Source organism: Pipistrellus hanaki (genome assembly GCF_964339955.1).
Source record: "Pipistrellus hanaki genome assembly, chromosome: 3".
Taxonomy (NCBI): domain Eukaryota; kingdom Metazoa; phylum Chordata; class Mammalia; order Chiroptera; family Vespertilionidae; genus Pipistrellus; species Pipistrellus hanaki.
The window spans coordinates 79,114,691-79,129,717 of record NC_140505.1 but is presented as its reverse complement, the minus strand read 5'-3'; the positions used below and the strand labels follow the sequence as shown (position 1 = coordinate 79,129,717).

The following is a 15,027-nucleotide window of genomic DNA, read 5'->3' as shown; positions in this document are numbered from 1 at the left end:
GGCTGCTCCAGTGCTGGTTGTTGTTGCTCTGGTTCTGGCTGCTGCTGCTCTGGGGCCTGGCCGTTGCTGCTCCGGGCCTGGTTGCCACTGCCTTGTGCCTGGGCACTCTAGGCCTGGCCACCACTGTTCCAACATTTTGTCCTTTTTTTTTTTAACGCATATAGGTTGCAATGTTGGCTGGTGAGTTGAGTTCTGACTTAGTCTTGGATTTTTCAAGATCTTCTTTGTATTCTTTCTTAAGTAATTTTACTATCTTTTGCTCTCACTTGATTTCTTCACATTGAGAACTTCTTTGGTTTCTTCCTCCTTGTCCTGGGAGCTCAGCAGGTTGGCCTGTGGCACCCCTTTGTTCTCCGCGGCCTCCCGCGCTGCTCCAGCCTGTTGCCGGGGTCGGTGCCGCCCAGGAAGCAGCCCACAGCCTTGGCTCCGTTGCCTGTGCTTAGAGGTCAAAGGCTCAGGGGCACCCCCCCCCCCGGGGGGGCCCCGTCACCCGGCTCCCTGCTGGCGCCCGGCTGGCTGGTGTCCGGCAGGGGCTCCTGCTCCCTGCATTCCTCAAGTCTGGAGCTTTTTTTTTCTCTTTCCCGCTAGGGGAGTCTAGGATCAGAGTCAACAGACTGTCCTCTGCGCGCAGTGCGCGCGACTCTGGGGGCTCCGCTTTTCGCCACTCCCCTGGGATTCCGCCTCACAGCCCCGTCTCCCCCTCCTCAAGCCTGGGTCCCCAGGGTCTGGTCCTGGACTGGGGTTCAGAGCAGTCGAAACTGGGGCCCAACACAGCCGGGGCTCCCGTTTCCTTCCCTCCAGGGCAATCCCGCATCAGAGTCAACATTCCTTCCCTTGTAAGCAATGTGCACGACTCCGGGGGCTCGGCCTTTCGCCACTCTCCCAGGACTCCACCTCACAGCCCCGTCTCCCTCTACTTGAGCCTGCGTCCCCAGGGATTGGCCCAGAACTGGGGTTCAGAGCAGTCCGGACTGAGGCTCAGCGCCGCCGGCGGCCCTGTTCCTTCCGGCTAGGGTAATCCAGCATCAGAGTCAACATTCAGTCCTCTGCGCGCAATGTGCGCGCGACTCCGGGGGCCCTGCTTTTCGCTGCTCGCCTGGGATTCCGCCTCACAGCCCCGTCTCCCCCTGCCAGAGCCTGGGTCCCCAGGGTCTGGCCCATAACTGGGGCTCAGCGCTGCCGGTTCGGGGGTTCAGCCCAGGCTGGGGGTTTTATTTCCTTCCTGCTAGGGAACGCCGGGCAGCACCCAGCCCTCTCCTCCTCTCCGGCTGCAACCTCTCCGCGCATGTGCGTGCGAGCGCACAGCATGTCTTCGTACCTTAGGCTTTTTTTCAGCTCCTCTGATTTTCCTTCTGGTTTTCTCTTTCCTTCTTGTTGTAGAATTTTCAGTCAGTCGACTACCTGTAGCTCTGGGCGATGTCCACTCTACATTTTAGTTGTATTCCATTGAAATTGTTGTGTGCTGCTGCGGTTAGGTGTCTACCCGAGCAGCCATCTTGGATTCTCCTCAAAATTCCATGTCTTAAACACTGCAGTGCGGATATCTCCTCTTGCTAAATGATGCTTTCATGCTAATACTTCAACAAGCATTGCACTCTGAGTTAGGAAACAACCAGAAGGCTCCTTCTATTTAGTCCGGTGAACTGGGAGATGCATTACCATTTTAAGCTCCTCCCCGGTAAAATTGAGGCCAGAACACCTCTGGCCCCGGGATGTGACTGGCCCCCAGGTGTGGTATATTAACTTTGTAAGTAAATTATTTCATAAATGTAATTTTGCTAATAAACACATTGCTGAACTATCTTTTTTTTTCTTTTTAAGCAAAATGTAACACTAGAAGCTATATTGCAGGTATGTGATTAATTTAATATTCTCAATTTAAAATATTTTGAAATTGATTTTTTTTTATTTCTGAAATTTACATTTGGTGTTGCAGAATGCCACAAGTGATAACCCAGTGGTCCAGCTGAGTGCTGTTCAAGCTGCAAGGTAAATACTGATTTGTCCAGTCAGAGAAGTTATGTCACATGTAGGGTGTCTTATTTAGTAGTCAAGAAAGAGTACATTATTATTTCTATTCATAGTTTGAAAATTATAACAACTTCTTATATTTCTTTTTCTAGAAAACTATTATCCAGTGACAGAAACCCACCAATTGATGACTTAATAAAATCTGGGATTTTACCAATTCTTGTCAAATGTTTAGAAAGGGATGATAAGTAAGTATGGTTTGATTCCCTGCCCCACTTTTTTCAGTTAGTAACTAAAAATTTAAGATTGTTATTTAACCAATGAGTTCAGTTTGGTTTTGCATTTATTATATTTTTATTTGTTATGCATTTTTATGTAACTATTTTGTGATTATATTCAACAGACCTAAAGTGCTTTTCTTTATTTTCTAGGAAAATTTTAGCTTCTATTTATTGTCTTTTCTAACTTATTTCAAATATTTAGAGTGTTAGTGATTTTTTTAAAAATATATTTTATTGATTTTACACAGAGAGAAATTGAGAGGGACAGAGAGTTAGAAACGTCAATGAGAGAGAAACATCGACCAGCTTCCTCTTGCACACCCCCCACTGGGGATGTGCCCGCAACCAAGGTACATGCCCTTGACCGGAATCGAACCCGGGACCTTTCAGTCCGAGGCCACTGAGCCAAACCAGTTCCGGCTGTTAGTGATTTTTAATTTTTTAGTAATATTTTAAAACAGCCCAAATAGTGTTTGAGTCACTCTTTGCTTATGAGTCTATATATAGATTAACCTTATGACTGAGACAACACGAATGGTTTCCAGAACTGAGTAGCTGTTTGCTGTGAATATTTCAGCTGTTCCATTGCTTCTCTGAAGTCTTTAACAGAATTTCAATCATGATTTGTTGTCCAACATCATGGTTTTATTTGTGTGAATTAAAAATAAGAGGGCTGTTCATACTTTTACAAAATAGAAAGGAAAAAACATCACTTGGTATTTTGGGGGTACTGGCCCCACTTTTGTTAGTGTTTAGAGATACCCTGGAATGCTGTATCTTAAACTCATCTATTTGAATCACCTGGGAAGAATGTAAGTTTGCACTCCAAAAACTTTAGGACAAATGCTGATTTTTTCATTTTAGAGCATTTAGACTAAAATTTTGAATATTTTGCTAAATGTTGTCTAAAGAATATTCAGTTGACTAAGTAAAAATAATGGTATTTAAATGTTGCTACTAAGGATTTTCCATTGTGTGCCACAGCCACCCTTCTAATAGCCCTTAACACTTTATTTTAATAATGTATTTTTTAAACAAGATTTATTTAAGTTGAAATAAGTTTTACTTCAACTGTTTAAGAAAACATTGTTTTACCTGTACTTTTAGGGTCCTCTTTTGTTCTCAATCGGCTTCTCTTTCATTTTTTCCTTTCCAGTTTTTGGTATAGACTCATTGTGTAGGTGTGTCTGTGAAACATAGCTTTTATATAGAAAATAATGGTAAAAAATATGTATATAGCCCTGTGTAACTACTTCCCAAAGCAAACATAGAAATGTGTCAGTGGTTTCTTTCTGACTTTATACATTTGTCATTGGAAGTTGTTTTGTAATATAAAAGACCATAGACTTTGTACCCTGGTTTAAATCCAGGGTTTGCTGTTGACCAAAACCCAACTGGCTTGTATGCCCTCATCTATTTTTATACTCTCATCTGTAAAAATTAAGTGACGGGAGCAGTCCCCAGTACCACAAAGTGGACTACTGGGCAGAGTTGACTTGGGTTCTCTGTGCAAACCAGTTACACCAGGGCTGCTGTACAAAGTACTCAATGTTCCTGAAAGTACACAGCAGTGTTAAAGTTTGCAGCAGAAAATTTTCAAGTTTCTGCAGCAATAAGTGCAATTATTACTAATGGTGGAATAGTAATAAATTCTGCACAGGCTGTTGGAAATTTTTTTAAATACATATTTCTTTATTGACTTGAGAGAGGAAGGGAGAAGGAAAGAGAGAGAAACATCAATGATGAGAGAATAATTGATCGGCTGCCTCCTACACACCCTCTACTGAGGATCGAGCTCACAATCCAGGCATGTGCCCTTGGCCAGAATTAAACCTGGGACCCTTCAGTCTGCTGACTGATGCTCTATCCACTGAACCAAGCTGGCTAGGGCTGGAACTGTTTTTCTAAAGCATGGCTCAGAACTGCAAACTATTGCTAGAAATTGTGTGAGAAGTTGTTAATATCTGCTACTTGGAAGATTGGATTATCTTTAAAAAAATATATTGGTAATGTTAAACTGAAATTAGGCATTTAAAATACTATGAAAACACCAATGGTTGGTGAAATAATAATAAAAGATGAGTTACTTCAAAAAGAAAAGAAGATGACTCTGTCCTTTCTTGTTATTCACACTCTTCATGTGAAGAGGGAATTCTTATACATTGAGAGTACCATCTCCACAGAAGATCTTGGCTGCCTCACAGCATACACAGCTAGTTCATTGAGGGGAGTAAATAGATTCCCCAACTATGTTTTGTTCCTGGAGGATGCTTCTGATAATTCTTTTGGGAACATTTCGAAAATTAAAATTCGTTGAATTTTTAAAATAAAAAGTAAGTGGTTGTGAGGAATGGAAATGGATATACAATACACTAATAATATGAAGCTTATAATAAATGTTCATTCATTGTTTACTTCTTGCAGTCATTTATTTTTTCTCTATGTTCTCTCTCTCTTTTTCAAGTGATGTCTTAGGAGACTTTGCCTGGCTTTATAATTTTGATTTTTTTTATGTCTTTCTGTTTTTCTCATTTAAGATCCTAATTTTCAGTATTTTGCCAAACCACCTAATCTAACTTAATAACCTTTCTCCTTCCATTCTGGGGCAGCATATACTGTCTCTTCTTTGATCTTATTGTTCTTTTACTTCTCCTCTGCCTCTGATACCCTGTTATTCCCTGCCTTTTGCTAAAATTTATTATGTAGTTCTTGGCCTGATACTCCATTTTCTCATCTTTTCCATCTTTCTCTTTAAAAAAAATATATATATATATATATACACACACACACACACACACACACACACACATGCGCGCGCGCGCGCACGCACACACACATATATTTCAGAAAGGAAGGGAATGGGAGAGATAGAAACACCAATGAAGAGAATCATCAATTGGCTGCCTCCTGTACACCCCCTACTGGGAATTAAGCCCACAGCCCAGGCATGTGCCCTTTACCAGAATCGAACCGGGGACCCTTCAGTCCCTAGGCTGACGGTCTATTCTCAGCCAAACCAGCTAGGACAGTGGTCGGCAAACTCCTTAGTCAACAGAGCCAAATTTTTTAAACTTAAACTTCTTCTAATGCTATTTCTTTAAAATAGACTCACACAGGCTGTGGTATTTAGTAGAAGAGCCACACTCAAGGGGCCAAAGAATTGATGTGGTTCGCAAGCCGCAGTTTGCCGACCACAGAGCTAGGGCAAATCTGTTCCATCTCTTTAACTTCAATGCTTGCTGTATCTCTGACATTTATTCTCCTTAAACTTTTCCTTCTTGGATCTCTCCAACCTTTTGATGCTAACAGCCTCACTTCTTTCTTAAATATCTATAATATGTTTTTCTGTATCCTTATGCTTTGGCTCTCCTTCATTTTTGCTCACTACTATCTCCTCCCAACTTGCTATTATGCTTAAAGGAATTTATATTCTTTCAGCTATTTGTCCTAACTTAATTTAGATTCCCTTTTAACAGGTTTCTCCTACATCAGCCTTTAAACTGTTAAAATTCATTCTGCATACCATGACCTACAACATTTTTTAAAATTTCCTTTTTAATAGCACTCTTTATTTAATATGTATATAGAATAAATTCCAATACATTCTGAAGTTTGGGATTTGAGCTGTCTTCCCTCTCTCACCCTCACACCAACAACTAACTCTCTCTCTCTCTCTTAGATAACCTATCTTCTCAATTTCACCCCCTATTATATTTTTTTGCATACTTTCTTGATCTTTTCCTAGTCATTTATACACACCATGGTCATCCACCCATGATACTTTTCATTGTATTTCTGCAGTGTCTTTCTTTATCCATCTTTTTTTTTAATAAATCTTTATTGTTCATATTATTACAAATGTTCCTCATTTTTTCCCCCTCCACCAGGTTCCCACCCCACTCTCTGCCCTTTCCCCACCCCCCATTGTCCTCATCCATAGGGGCACAGTTTATGTTCAGTCTCTTTCCACACCTCCCACTCCTCTTTTCCCCGAGAATCGTCAGTCCACTCCCCTTCCATACCTCTGATTCTATTATATTCAACAGTTAATATTGTTCATTGATTTTTTTAATTTCCTTGGTTTTTAGATTCACTTGTTGATAGTTACATATTTGTTGTTCATAATTTTTATCTTTATTTTCTTCCTCTTCCTAAAGAACCCCCTTCAGCAATTCATATAATTCTGGTTTGGCGGTGATGAACTCCTTTAGCTTTTTTTTATTAGTGAAGCTCTTTATCTGGCCTTCGATTCTGAGTGATAGCTTTGCTGGGTAGAGTATTTTTGGCTGTAGGTTCTTGCTATTCATCACTTTGAATATTTCTTGCCATTCCCGTCTGGCCTGCATGGTTTCTGTTGAGACATCAGCTGACAATCGTATGGGTGCTCCTTTATAGGTTACTACCTGCTTTGCTCTTGCTGCTTTTAATATTCTCTTTTTGTCTTTTGCTCTTGGAATTTCAATTATGATGTGTCTTGGTGTGGTCCTCTTTGGGTTCCTTTTGTTTGGGGTAGTGTGTGCTTCCTGGACTTGTAAGTCTAATTCTTTCACCAGGTGGGGGAACTTTTCTGTCACTATTTCTTTCATTATGTTTTCGATATCTTGCTCTCTCTCATCTTCTGGGACCCCCATAATTCTGATGTTGGTTCGCTTGAAGTTGTTCCAGAGGTTTCTTACACTATCTTCAACTTTCTGGATTCTCTTGTCTTCTTGCTTCTGTGGAGGAGTGTCTTCTGGCTCTTTATGTTCCAAATCTTTAACTTGATTCTTGCGATCTTCCATTCTGTTTTAGGACTCTGTATAATATGTTTTATTTCAGACAATGTATTCTTTATTTCTAGTTTATCCCTTTTCATATCCTCAGGTTTTGTTTATTTTATCGGCCTTTTCTAGGAAATTCTTGAAAAACCCTATAAGCGTGGTTTTGAACACTATATCCAGTCGCTTGTTGTCCTCCATTTCTTTCGTTTGTGATCTGTTTCCTGGTCACGGCATTTTCGCTGCTTCCCTGAGTTGGTGGGTGGCTTTGTGTGTTAAAGTGTCCTATATGGTTCAGTGGGTCAGCCTCCCAGTTATCTTGGTGCACCCCTTTGTGGACTGTGTGTACAGCCTTTTGTAGTTAAGTCTTAATTGTTGTTGGTATCACTGGGAGGAATTGACGTCCAGGTCAATTGGCTGTGAGGATCAGCTGTGTCTATGCCAGGAGACAGCCTTATTCAAAAGTCTCTACGCTCAGCTTGGATGAGGCGGAGTTTCAGGGTGGAGTCTACAGCCTTGGCTTTCTTTCAGCCCCGCCCTATGAGGTTCCTGAGTCTCAGTGCTCCTCAGTGTCCTTTGGTACTCGCTGCTTTGGTACTTGCTGCAAGCACCTCTGAGAGAAAGGTGCCCTCGAGCTTCACCCACTACCAGACAGTCTAGTCTCTCCCCCAGTGAGCCCAGAACTGGGGTTCAGTGCAGTTGGAAGTGGGTTTCAGTGCAGTCCGGAGCTTTTGTCTCCTTCCCGCTAGGGCAATCTAGTGGCACAGTCAACAGTCCGTCCTCTGAGCGCAATGTGTGCGCCTCCGGGACTTCCTTTCGCCACTCCCCTGAGTTTCCGCCTTACAGCTTAGAATCCCTCTGTATTAGCCTGGGTCCCCAGGGTCTCGCCAAGAACTGGGGTTCAGTGCAGTCGGAACTGGGGCTCAGCTAAGTCTGGAGCTTTTATCTCCTTTCTGCTAGGGAACGCCAATCAGGCACTCGGCCACCCCTCCTCTCTGGCTCCATACTCTCCCCATGCGCACACTGTGTCTTCATACCTTAGGCTTTACAACTCCTCTGATTTTCCTTCTGGTTTTCTCTTTCCTTCTAGTTGTAGAATTTCTAGTCATTCAACTTTCCTGTAGTTCTGGATGATGTCTACTTTATATTTTAGTTGTATATTTTGAAATTGTTGTGTGAGGCTGCAGTTAGGCGTTTACCTTTGCCGCCATCTTGGTTTCTCCTCTTTATCCATCTTTGAAAGGCTAGTTGTTTTTACTTTCTTTATGAGGTCTTACAATATTATCTCACACTAGAGTCCCCAATGCACAAAATTCGTGCATGGGGTAGTGGGGTGTCCCTCAGCCCAGCCTGCACCCTCTCCAATCTGGGATCCCTCGAGGGATGTTAAACTGCCCGTTTAACAGGCAGTCGGACATCCCTCTCACAATCCAGGACTGCTGGCTCCCAACTGCTCGCCTGCCTGTCTTCCTGATTGCCCCTAACTGCTTCTGCCTGCCAGCCTGATCACCCCCTAACCACTCCCATGCCAGCCTGATTGATGTCTAACTGCTCCCCTGCCAGCCTGTTTGCCCCAGCTTCCCTCCTCTGTAGGGTTGATCTCCTCCAACTGCCTTCCCTTACAGGCCTGGTCCCCCCCACACAACTGCCCTCCCCTCTGGCCATCTTGTGTCCACATGGGGGCAGGATCTTTGACCACATGGGGGCAGCCAGCTTGCGTGTTGGAGTGATGGTCAATCTGCATATTACTCTTTTATTAGATAGGATAGAGGCCTGGTGCATGGGTGGGGGCCCGCTGGTTTGCCCTGAAGGGTGTCCCGGATCAGGGTGGGGGTTTCCTTGGGGTGTGGGGCGGCCTGGGTGAGGGGCCTGTGGTGGTTTGCAGGCCCATCATGCCCCTGGCGACCCAAATGGAGGCCCTGGTATCTGGAATTTATTTACCTTCTACAATTGAAACTTTGTAGCCTGGAGCAGAGCCAAGCCCCCTGCTCACTCTGTGGCCCTTAGCCATTTCTGTTAGGGTTCATGTATCTTCTATAATTGAAACTTTGTAGCCTTGAGTGGAGGCCTAGGCCAGCCAGGGTGTGTGGAAAGCTTGGCTTCCGTTGCCGGGGAAACCCAAGCCTCCCTCCCGCTCTCTGTGGCTGTAGCCATCTTGGTTGGGTTTCTTTGCATGCTTGCTCTGATTGGTTTGTGGGTGTGGCTGGTGGACGTGGCTTGAGCAGAGTGATGGTTAATTTGCATATTACTCTTTTATAAGATAGGATTACAATGATCTCTTTCTTTTAGCAAATTTGTGCAGTCTTATAAATATCTCCAGTATGTAAAGCAGTGGTATGGAGTCACATAGGATCTAAACTAGTCTAGAGTCTTTGGCAGTGATTCAAATGAGATGATGAGAGCACAGTGATATTAGGAATCCTATCTAATAAAAGAGTAATATGCAAATTGACCATCACTCCAACACTCAAGATGGCTGCCCCCATGCATTCAAAGATCCTGCCCCCATGTGGACACAAGATGGCCACCACAAGATGGCCAGCAGGGGAAGGCAGTTGGGAGGGACCAGGCCTTCAAGGGAGGGCAGTTGGGGGACGATCAGACCAGCAGGGGAGGGCAGTTAGGGGTGAGCAAGCCAGCATAGGAGGGAAGTTGGAGGTGACCGGGCCTGCAGGGAAGGGCAGTTGGGTTGGGGGAGGGAGAGGACCAGGCCTGCAGGGGAGAGCAGTTAGGTACAAACAGGCTAGCAGAGGAGGGAAGTTGGGGGCAAATAGGCTGTCAGGGGAGCAGTTAGGCGTCAGTCAGGCTGGCAGAGGAGTGGTTAGGGGGTGATCAGGCTGGCATGCAGAAGCAATTAGGGGCAATCAGGAAGGAAGGCAGGCGAGCAATTGGGAGCCAGCAGTCCTGGATTGTAAGAGGGATGTCCGACTGCCCATTAAGGCCTGATCCCAGTAGGAGATGGGATGTCTAGGAGACCGTTTCTGGTAGGATTGGTTCTAAACCAGCAGTCGGACATCCCTAGAGGGATCCCAGATTGGAGACAGTGCAGGCTGGGCTGAGGGACACCCCCATGCATGAATTTCATACACCAGGCCTCTAGTAATGCTATAAATATAAGAAATATTTAGGAGATGAAAAAGAAGAGAAAATATTTAGGAGATAAAATTGAAAGGACTGAGTGATTTGATGTTTGTGGTGAAGGGGAAAGTAATGACTGGCTAAATGTTGCAACTGCTAATGGACATAGAAATGTGTGTTTATGGTGACTCACTTCAAAAGCCAGTGACACATTCAGGTGGAAATACCCAAGAGATATTTGGATATATAACAAGGTGAAATTCAAGGACCAGGTAAAAGAATAACCATGTAGATCTGGTTATAACCTTAAGTTATCCCAACTTAAATTTATTAGGACATAAATTTAAGTTGGAGTCATGTGCCTAAACCTATTTATTTTTGTTGTTTTTTTACAGTCCTTCATTACAGTTTGAAGCTGCTTGGGCATTAACTAATATAGCATCAGGAACTTCTGCACAGACTCAAGCTGTTGTACAGTCTAGTAAGTAAATTAGCTTTCTTAATGGACTTTTTATTTATTTTTAATAAAGACAAAAAAGTAGAGTTTTATTGTAATTTTATTTTGTAACTGGTAAATTTTATAAATTATGACTTCTTTCCCATAGGTATCGTTAATCTATTATTAAATAATTTTAATTGTGGTTACTAAAATGTGAATAAAGTTTTATCTTTTTGGGTAGAGACCATCTTCTAATAACAGGTTTTAAATTTTCTGTTTCTGATACCTTCAGGGTGCTAAGTATCTAATGCTTTTTAGTTTGCAACATATATATTTTTTAAAGTATACCTACCTCAAGATGGGATAAATGTATTGATGTGTTGACCAAAATGACCAAAGCTTTTTTTTGGGAGGGGGAAATATGTCACCAAGTACTAGCCTGGCTTTAGGTGTGCTCGAGATGATGTTAAAGAGTCTACTAGTAGGGTATGGTAATAAGCTACATTGCTGTAGTGAGAATACTGTTCTCTTTTAGTTTTCTTTTTAGATATTTGATAATGTCTAGGAGACCGTTTCTAGTTACATTTTTAGCTGTAACAGAAAGAGAACAGATTTTAAACTAGGTCTTTCAATGTAGACTAGTAGGAATAATTTAATAACAGTGTTTTGTTTTCATTTTTTAACTTTTCGGTTACCTTCTCAAAAGATTAATCAGCCCTTGCTGGTTTGGCTCAGTGAGTAGAGTGTTGTTGGCCTGTGGACTGAAGGGTCCCGGGTTCGATGTTGGTCAAGGGCGCATACCCCGGTTGCAGGCTTCTCCCTCGCCCGGGCCCTGTTCAGGGCTCGTGCAGGAGGCAACTAATCCACGTGTTTCTCTTTGTATTTCCCTCTCTCTCTAAAAACCAATGGAAAAATATCCTCAAGTGAGGATTTTTTTTTTTTTAAGTTTAATTGTATAGTTACTATTATATATGGCTGAGCAGTTCCACTACTAGATGGAACCAAGAGATATGAAACATGTTCACACAAAGACTTTTACACAGGTGTTTGCAGCAGTACTCATAATGGTCTCAAAATGGAAATACATTAGATAATGGGTCGATAAACAAATGTGGTACATAATTGAATACTCTTCAACAGTAAAAAGGAATGAAATACGGATACATGCTGTAACATGGATGAACCTTAACAACCTCATGTTAAGTTAAAGAAGCCAAACACACAAAAAAACATATCTTATACAAATTTTATCTGTGAAATGTTTGAAATAGGAAAATATATGGAGAAGGAAAGCAAATTAAACGGTTGCCTGGGGCTGGGGTACTAGGCTGCAAGAATTACGATGGATGAGGGATTTCTTTCGGAGGTGATGGAAATGTGTTAAGATTAAATTGTGGTAATAGCTGCACAATTCTTTATTAATACTAAAAACCATTGAATTGTTCACTTACAAAAATTATCTTGTATGTAAGTTATATCTCAATAAAGCTATTAAAGGTGTGATAAATTTTAAATGTTAAGTACATAATAATGCAGTTAATGCAGAGATACAGCAAAAAATCTTAGAGGTAGTAGACAACTGACTGAAATTTACAAAAAAGTGACCTGATTTAACACTTAGTTTTTTATGTGGATGAATATAATACCAGTGTTTTAGAATTTGGGTTAACATGTAAGTTATGTAAATAGTAAGAATTGTAATGATAACTTACTTTAAAATATAAAGTAGGCCAGATATAGGGATAATCAGGTCTTTAGTTAATCCCATATTAGCAATTGAGATTACATTGACTAAGGTTATGTATTTGGTATAGAAACTCTTTTTTTTTTTAAATATATGTTTTTTTACAGAGAGTAGGAGAGAGTGATAGAGAGCTAGAAACGTCGATGAGAGAGAAACATCGACCAGCTGCCTCTTGCACACCCCCTACCGGGGATGTGCCCGCAACCAAGGTACATGCCCTTGACCGGAATCAAACCTGGGACCTTTCAGTCCGCAGACCGATGCTCTACCGCTGAGCCAAACCGGTTTCGGCAGGAACTCTTTTTTTAATATAAACAAAATTTTTAAAACCGTATAGGAAAAATTGCTGCTTTTTGCTTTCAGTTAATGATGTAAAAGCAAATTTTACATACTGTTAATTAGGTTTGCTACTTGAATATTACTAAGGAAAATACTAAAATTGATTATTTTTAAAGTAAAAGTATTTGCCCCAATTTTTAAATTCAACTATATTATGCCTAATTCTGTGTATTTTATCAGCTAATTTAGGCTTAAAAATCAATAAACTCTTCAACATTTTGCAGTCTAAATATCAGCTTTTTAAAAAATTATAGATGCCGTACCTCTTTTTCTGAGACTTCTTCATTCACCACATCAGAATGTTTGTGAACAAGCAGTATGGGCGTTGGGAAACATTATAGGTAAGTTGCATTTAGGTTTCAAAAGACTTTAATTAAGAATCTTAATTAACTTTTTTCCTACATTGGCATAGCCATTACACACTATGTTTCCTCTAATTTTTAACTTGGGTTGACTATCTTTTTGCCTTATAAATACTAACTTAAAATGATACCTCTTTGGCCCTAGCTGGTTTGGCTCAGCAGCTAAAGCGTTGGCCTGTGGACCCAAGGTTCCCAGGTTGGATACTGGTCAAGGGCACATACCAAGGTTGCAGGCTCCACCCTGGCCTGGGCCCTGGTCGGGGCACGTGCAGAAGGCAACCAGTTGATGTGTTTCTCTCACATTGGTATTTCTCTCTGTCTTTCCCTCTTTCTATAACGGTCTAAAAATCAATGGAAAAATATCCTCAGGTGAGGATTAAAAAAATATATATGTAATACCTCTTTGAAACAGATATGCAATTTCCTATCAAGATTGGTAGGTTAAATTTGTGTTCCCCCCAAGTCAAAGTCTGGAGAAACAGCAACCCTTGATGCCCTTGACTAATGGTGAGGAAACATAGAACATCAGTGTCCCAACATGAGCCATTGCATACATTTCAGACTTTCTCATCCTGAATGTAATTTTTTTTTAAATACAATTTTCATTTCTGTAGGTGATGGTCCTCAATGTAGAGATTATGTCATATCACTGGGAGTTGTCAAACCTCTTCTGTCCTTCATCAATCCCTCCATTCCCATCACCTTCCTTCGGAACGTCACATGGGTCATTGTCAATCTCTGCAGGAATAAGGACCCCCCACCGCCTATGGAGACAGTTCAGGAGGTAAATGAAGAGTTGCAAAGGCCAGATGGTATATTTTCCCTATGTTTATGCTTTAGATTTTTATGTATAGTGAATGCAATAATGTGTATACAGATTTCATTGCAGGTGTGAGGTTTTCAAAGTAGCGTGTCATTTAATTTTCGACTCCTGTGAAAAAGTATTTTATAGCACCTGAAAGAATTTCAGTCCACCCTAATTCTTATTTTTAATGACTATTTCATAAAAAGAAAATATTAACAATTCAAAAAGAAAAAAGGAGAAAAGAAAATCGTAAAGTTTTATTATATTGCATTTTTGGTTTAACACTAAAAAAATAAGGAATTACTACAGATGAAACTAGTGTATATGCAAATGTTCTTGAGTATATTTACAATAAGTCCAATTAAAATTTGTCTGATTTCTGACAAATTTCATATTCTTAAATGTATGACATGCTTAGTGTTAAGTCTACAATTAAAATAAAGTAACTCTTCTACTTACATCTAGTTAATAAATGAATCTCAGTATTTTAAATTTTAGAAATCATACATAACCTTTAATCACTTGACTGTGTAGAGAAATGTTGATTATGAATCTTTATAATTGACATCTTTTGCTGTTATGGAAAGAGTATTTAAGTGATTCCTGTCCCAGATTAAATAAATATATATATATATATCTGTAAAGATTGAGTTCAACAAACAAACTTCATACTTTGTACTGGTTATAATTTTCTTGACTAAATCTGAACTCAAAAACTTTAATTTGACTCAACTAGCTTATTAAATAAAATATTTTGCTTTAAGTAAGTGAGAGGATGATGGCAGTTTTAAGAGTAGCTTTTTAAAATAGTAGCTACACTGTATAATTACATCTCCATTCTTTCCACTTGACATTATAAGTCATAAAGAAAGTTATGAAACAAACGTTTTTCCTTTAAGGTGCATTAATCTCTGCCAGATGTATTTGTATACTTTAATTGGACATTTGAAATATCATTTTGGTTTTTCAGATTGAACTGATCAAATTTCTATTTTCCTAATAGAGAGTCAAACAAATTTAATGTTGTCTTTCTTACCCTGCAAATAGTATTTACTGCTTTTTTTAAGTTATTCATGTTTACAAAGACATATTCATTAACTCTAGTGTTACTTATTGTTTATCTTCTTTCCTCAGATTTTGCCAGCATTATGTGTCCTCATATACCATACGGACATAAATGTAAGTAAAGTAGGAGCTTAGACGTGGGATTTTGCTCTTGATGAAACTAGAAAGGTTTTATTTATTTATTCT

At 40.6% G+C, this 15,027-nt stretch overlaps 2 protein-coding genes across 5 annotated transcripts in view; one reads left to right on the top strand and one right to left on the bottom strand.

The window, feature by feature from the left end:
- Positions 1-15,027, bottom strand: part of ARL11 (ARF like GTPase 11) — a 139,449-nt gene that overhangs the window by 61,634 nt on the left and 62,788 nt on the right. The window lies entirely within an intron of this gene.
- KPNA3 (karyopherin subunit alpha 3) overlaps positions 1-15,027 on the top strand; it is a 96,501-nt gene that overhangs the window by 65,715 nt on the left and 15,759 nt on the right. For all 4 annotated transcript variants that reach the window (XM_084879404.1, XM_084879403.1, XM_084879406.1 and 1 more), the window contains 7 exons: positions 1,822-1,851; positions 1,937-1,989; positions 2,124-2,219; positions 10,483-10,568; positions 12,864-12,950; positions 13,586-13,755; positions 14,911-14,955. In XM_084879404.1, the coding sequence (XP_084735530.1) occupies positions 1,822-1,851; positions 1,937-1,989; positions 2,124-2,219; positions 10,483-10,568; positions 12,864-12,950; positions 13,586-13,755; positions 14,911-14,955 (567 nt within the window). The remainder of the gene's footprint in view (positions 1-1,821; positions 1,852-1,936; positions 1,990-2,123; positions 2,220-10,482; positions 10,569-12,863; positions 12,951-13,585; positions 13,756-14,910; positions 14,956-15,027) is intronic.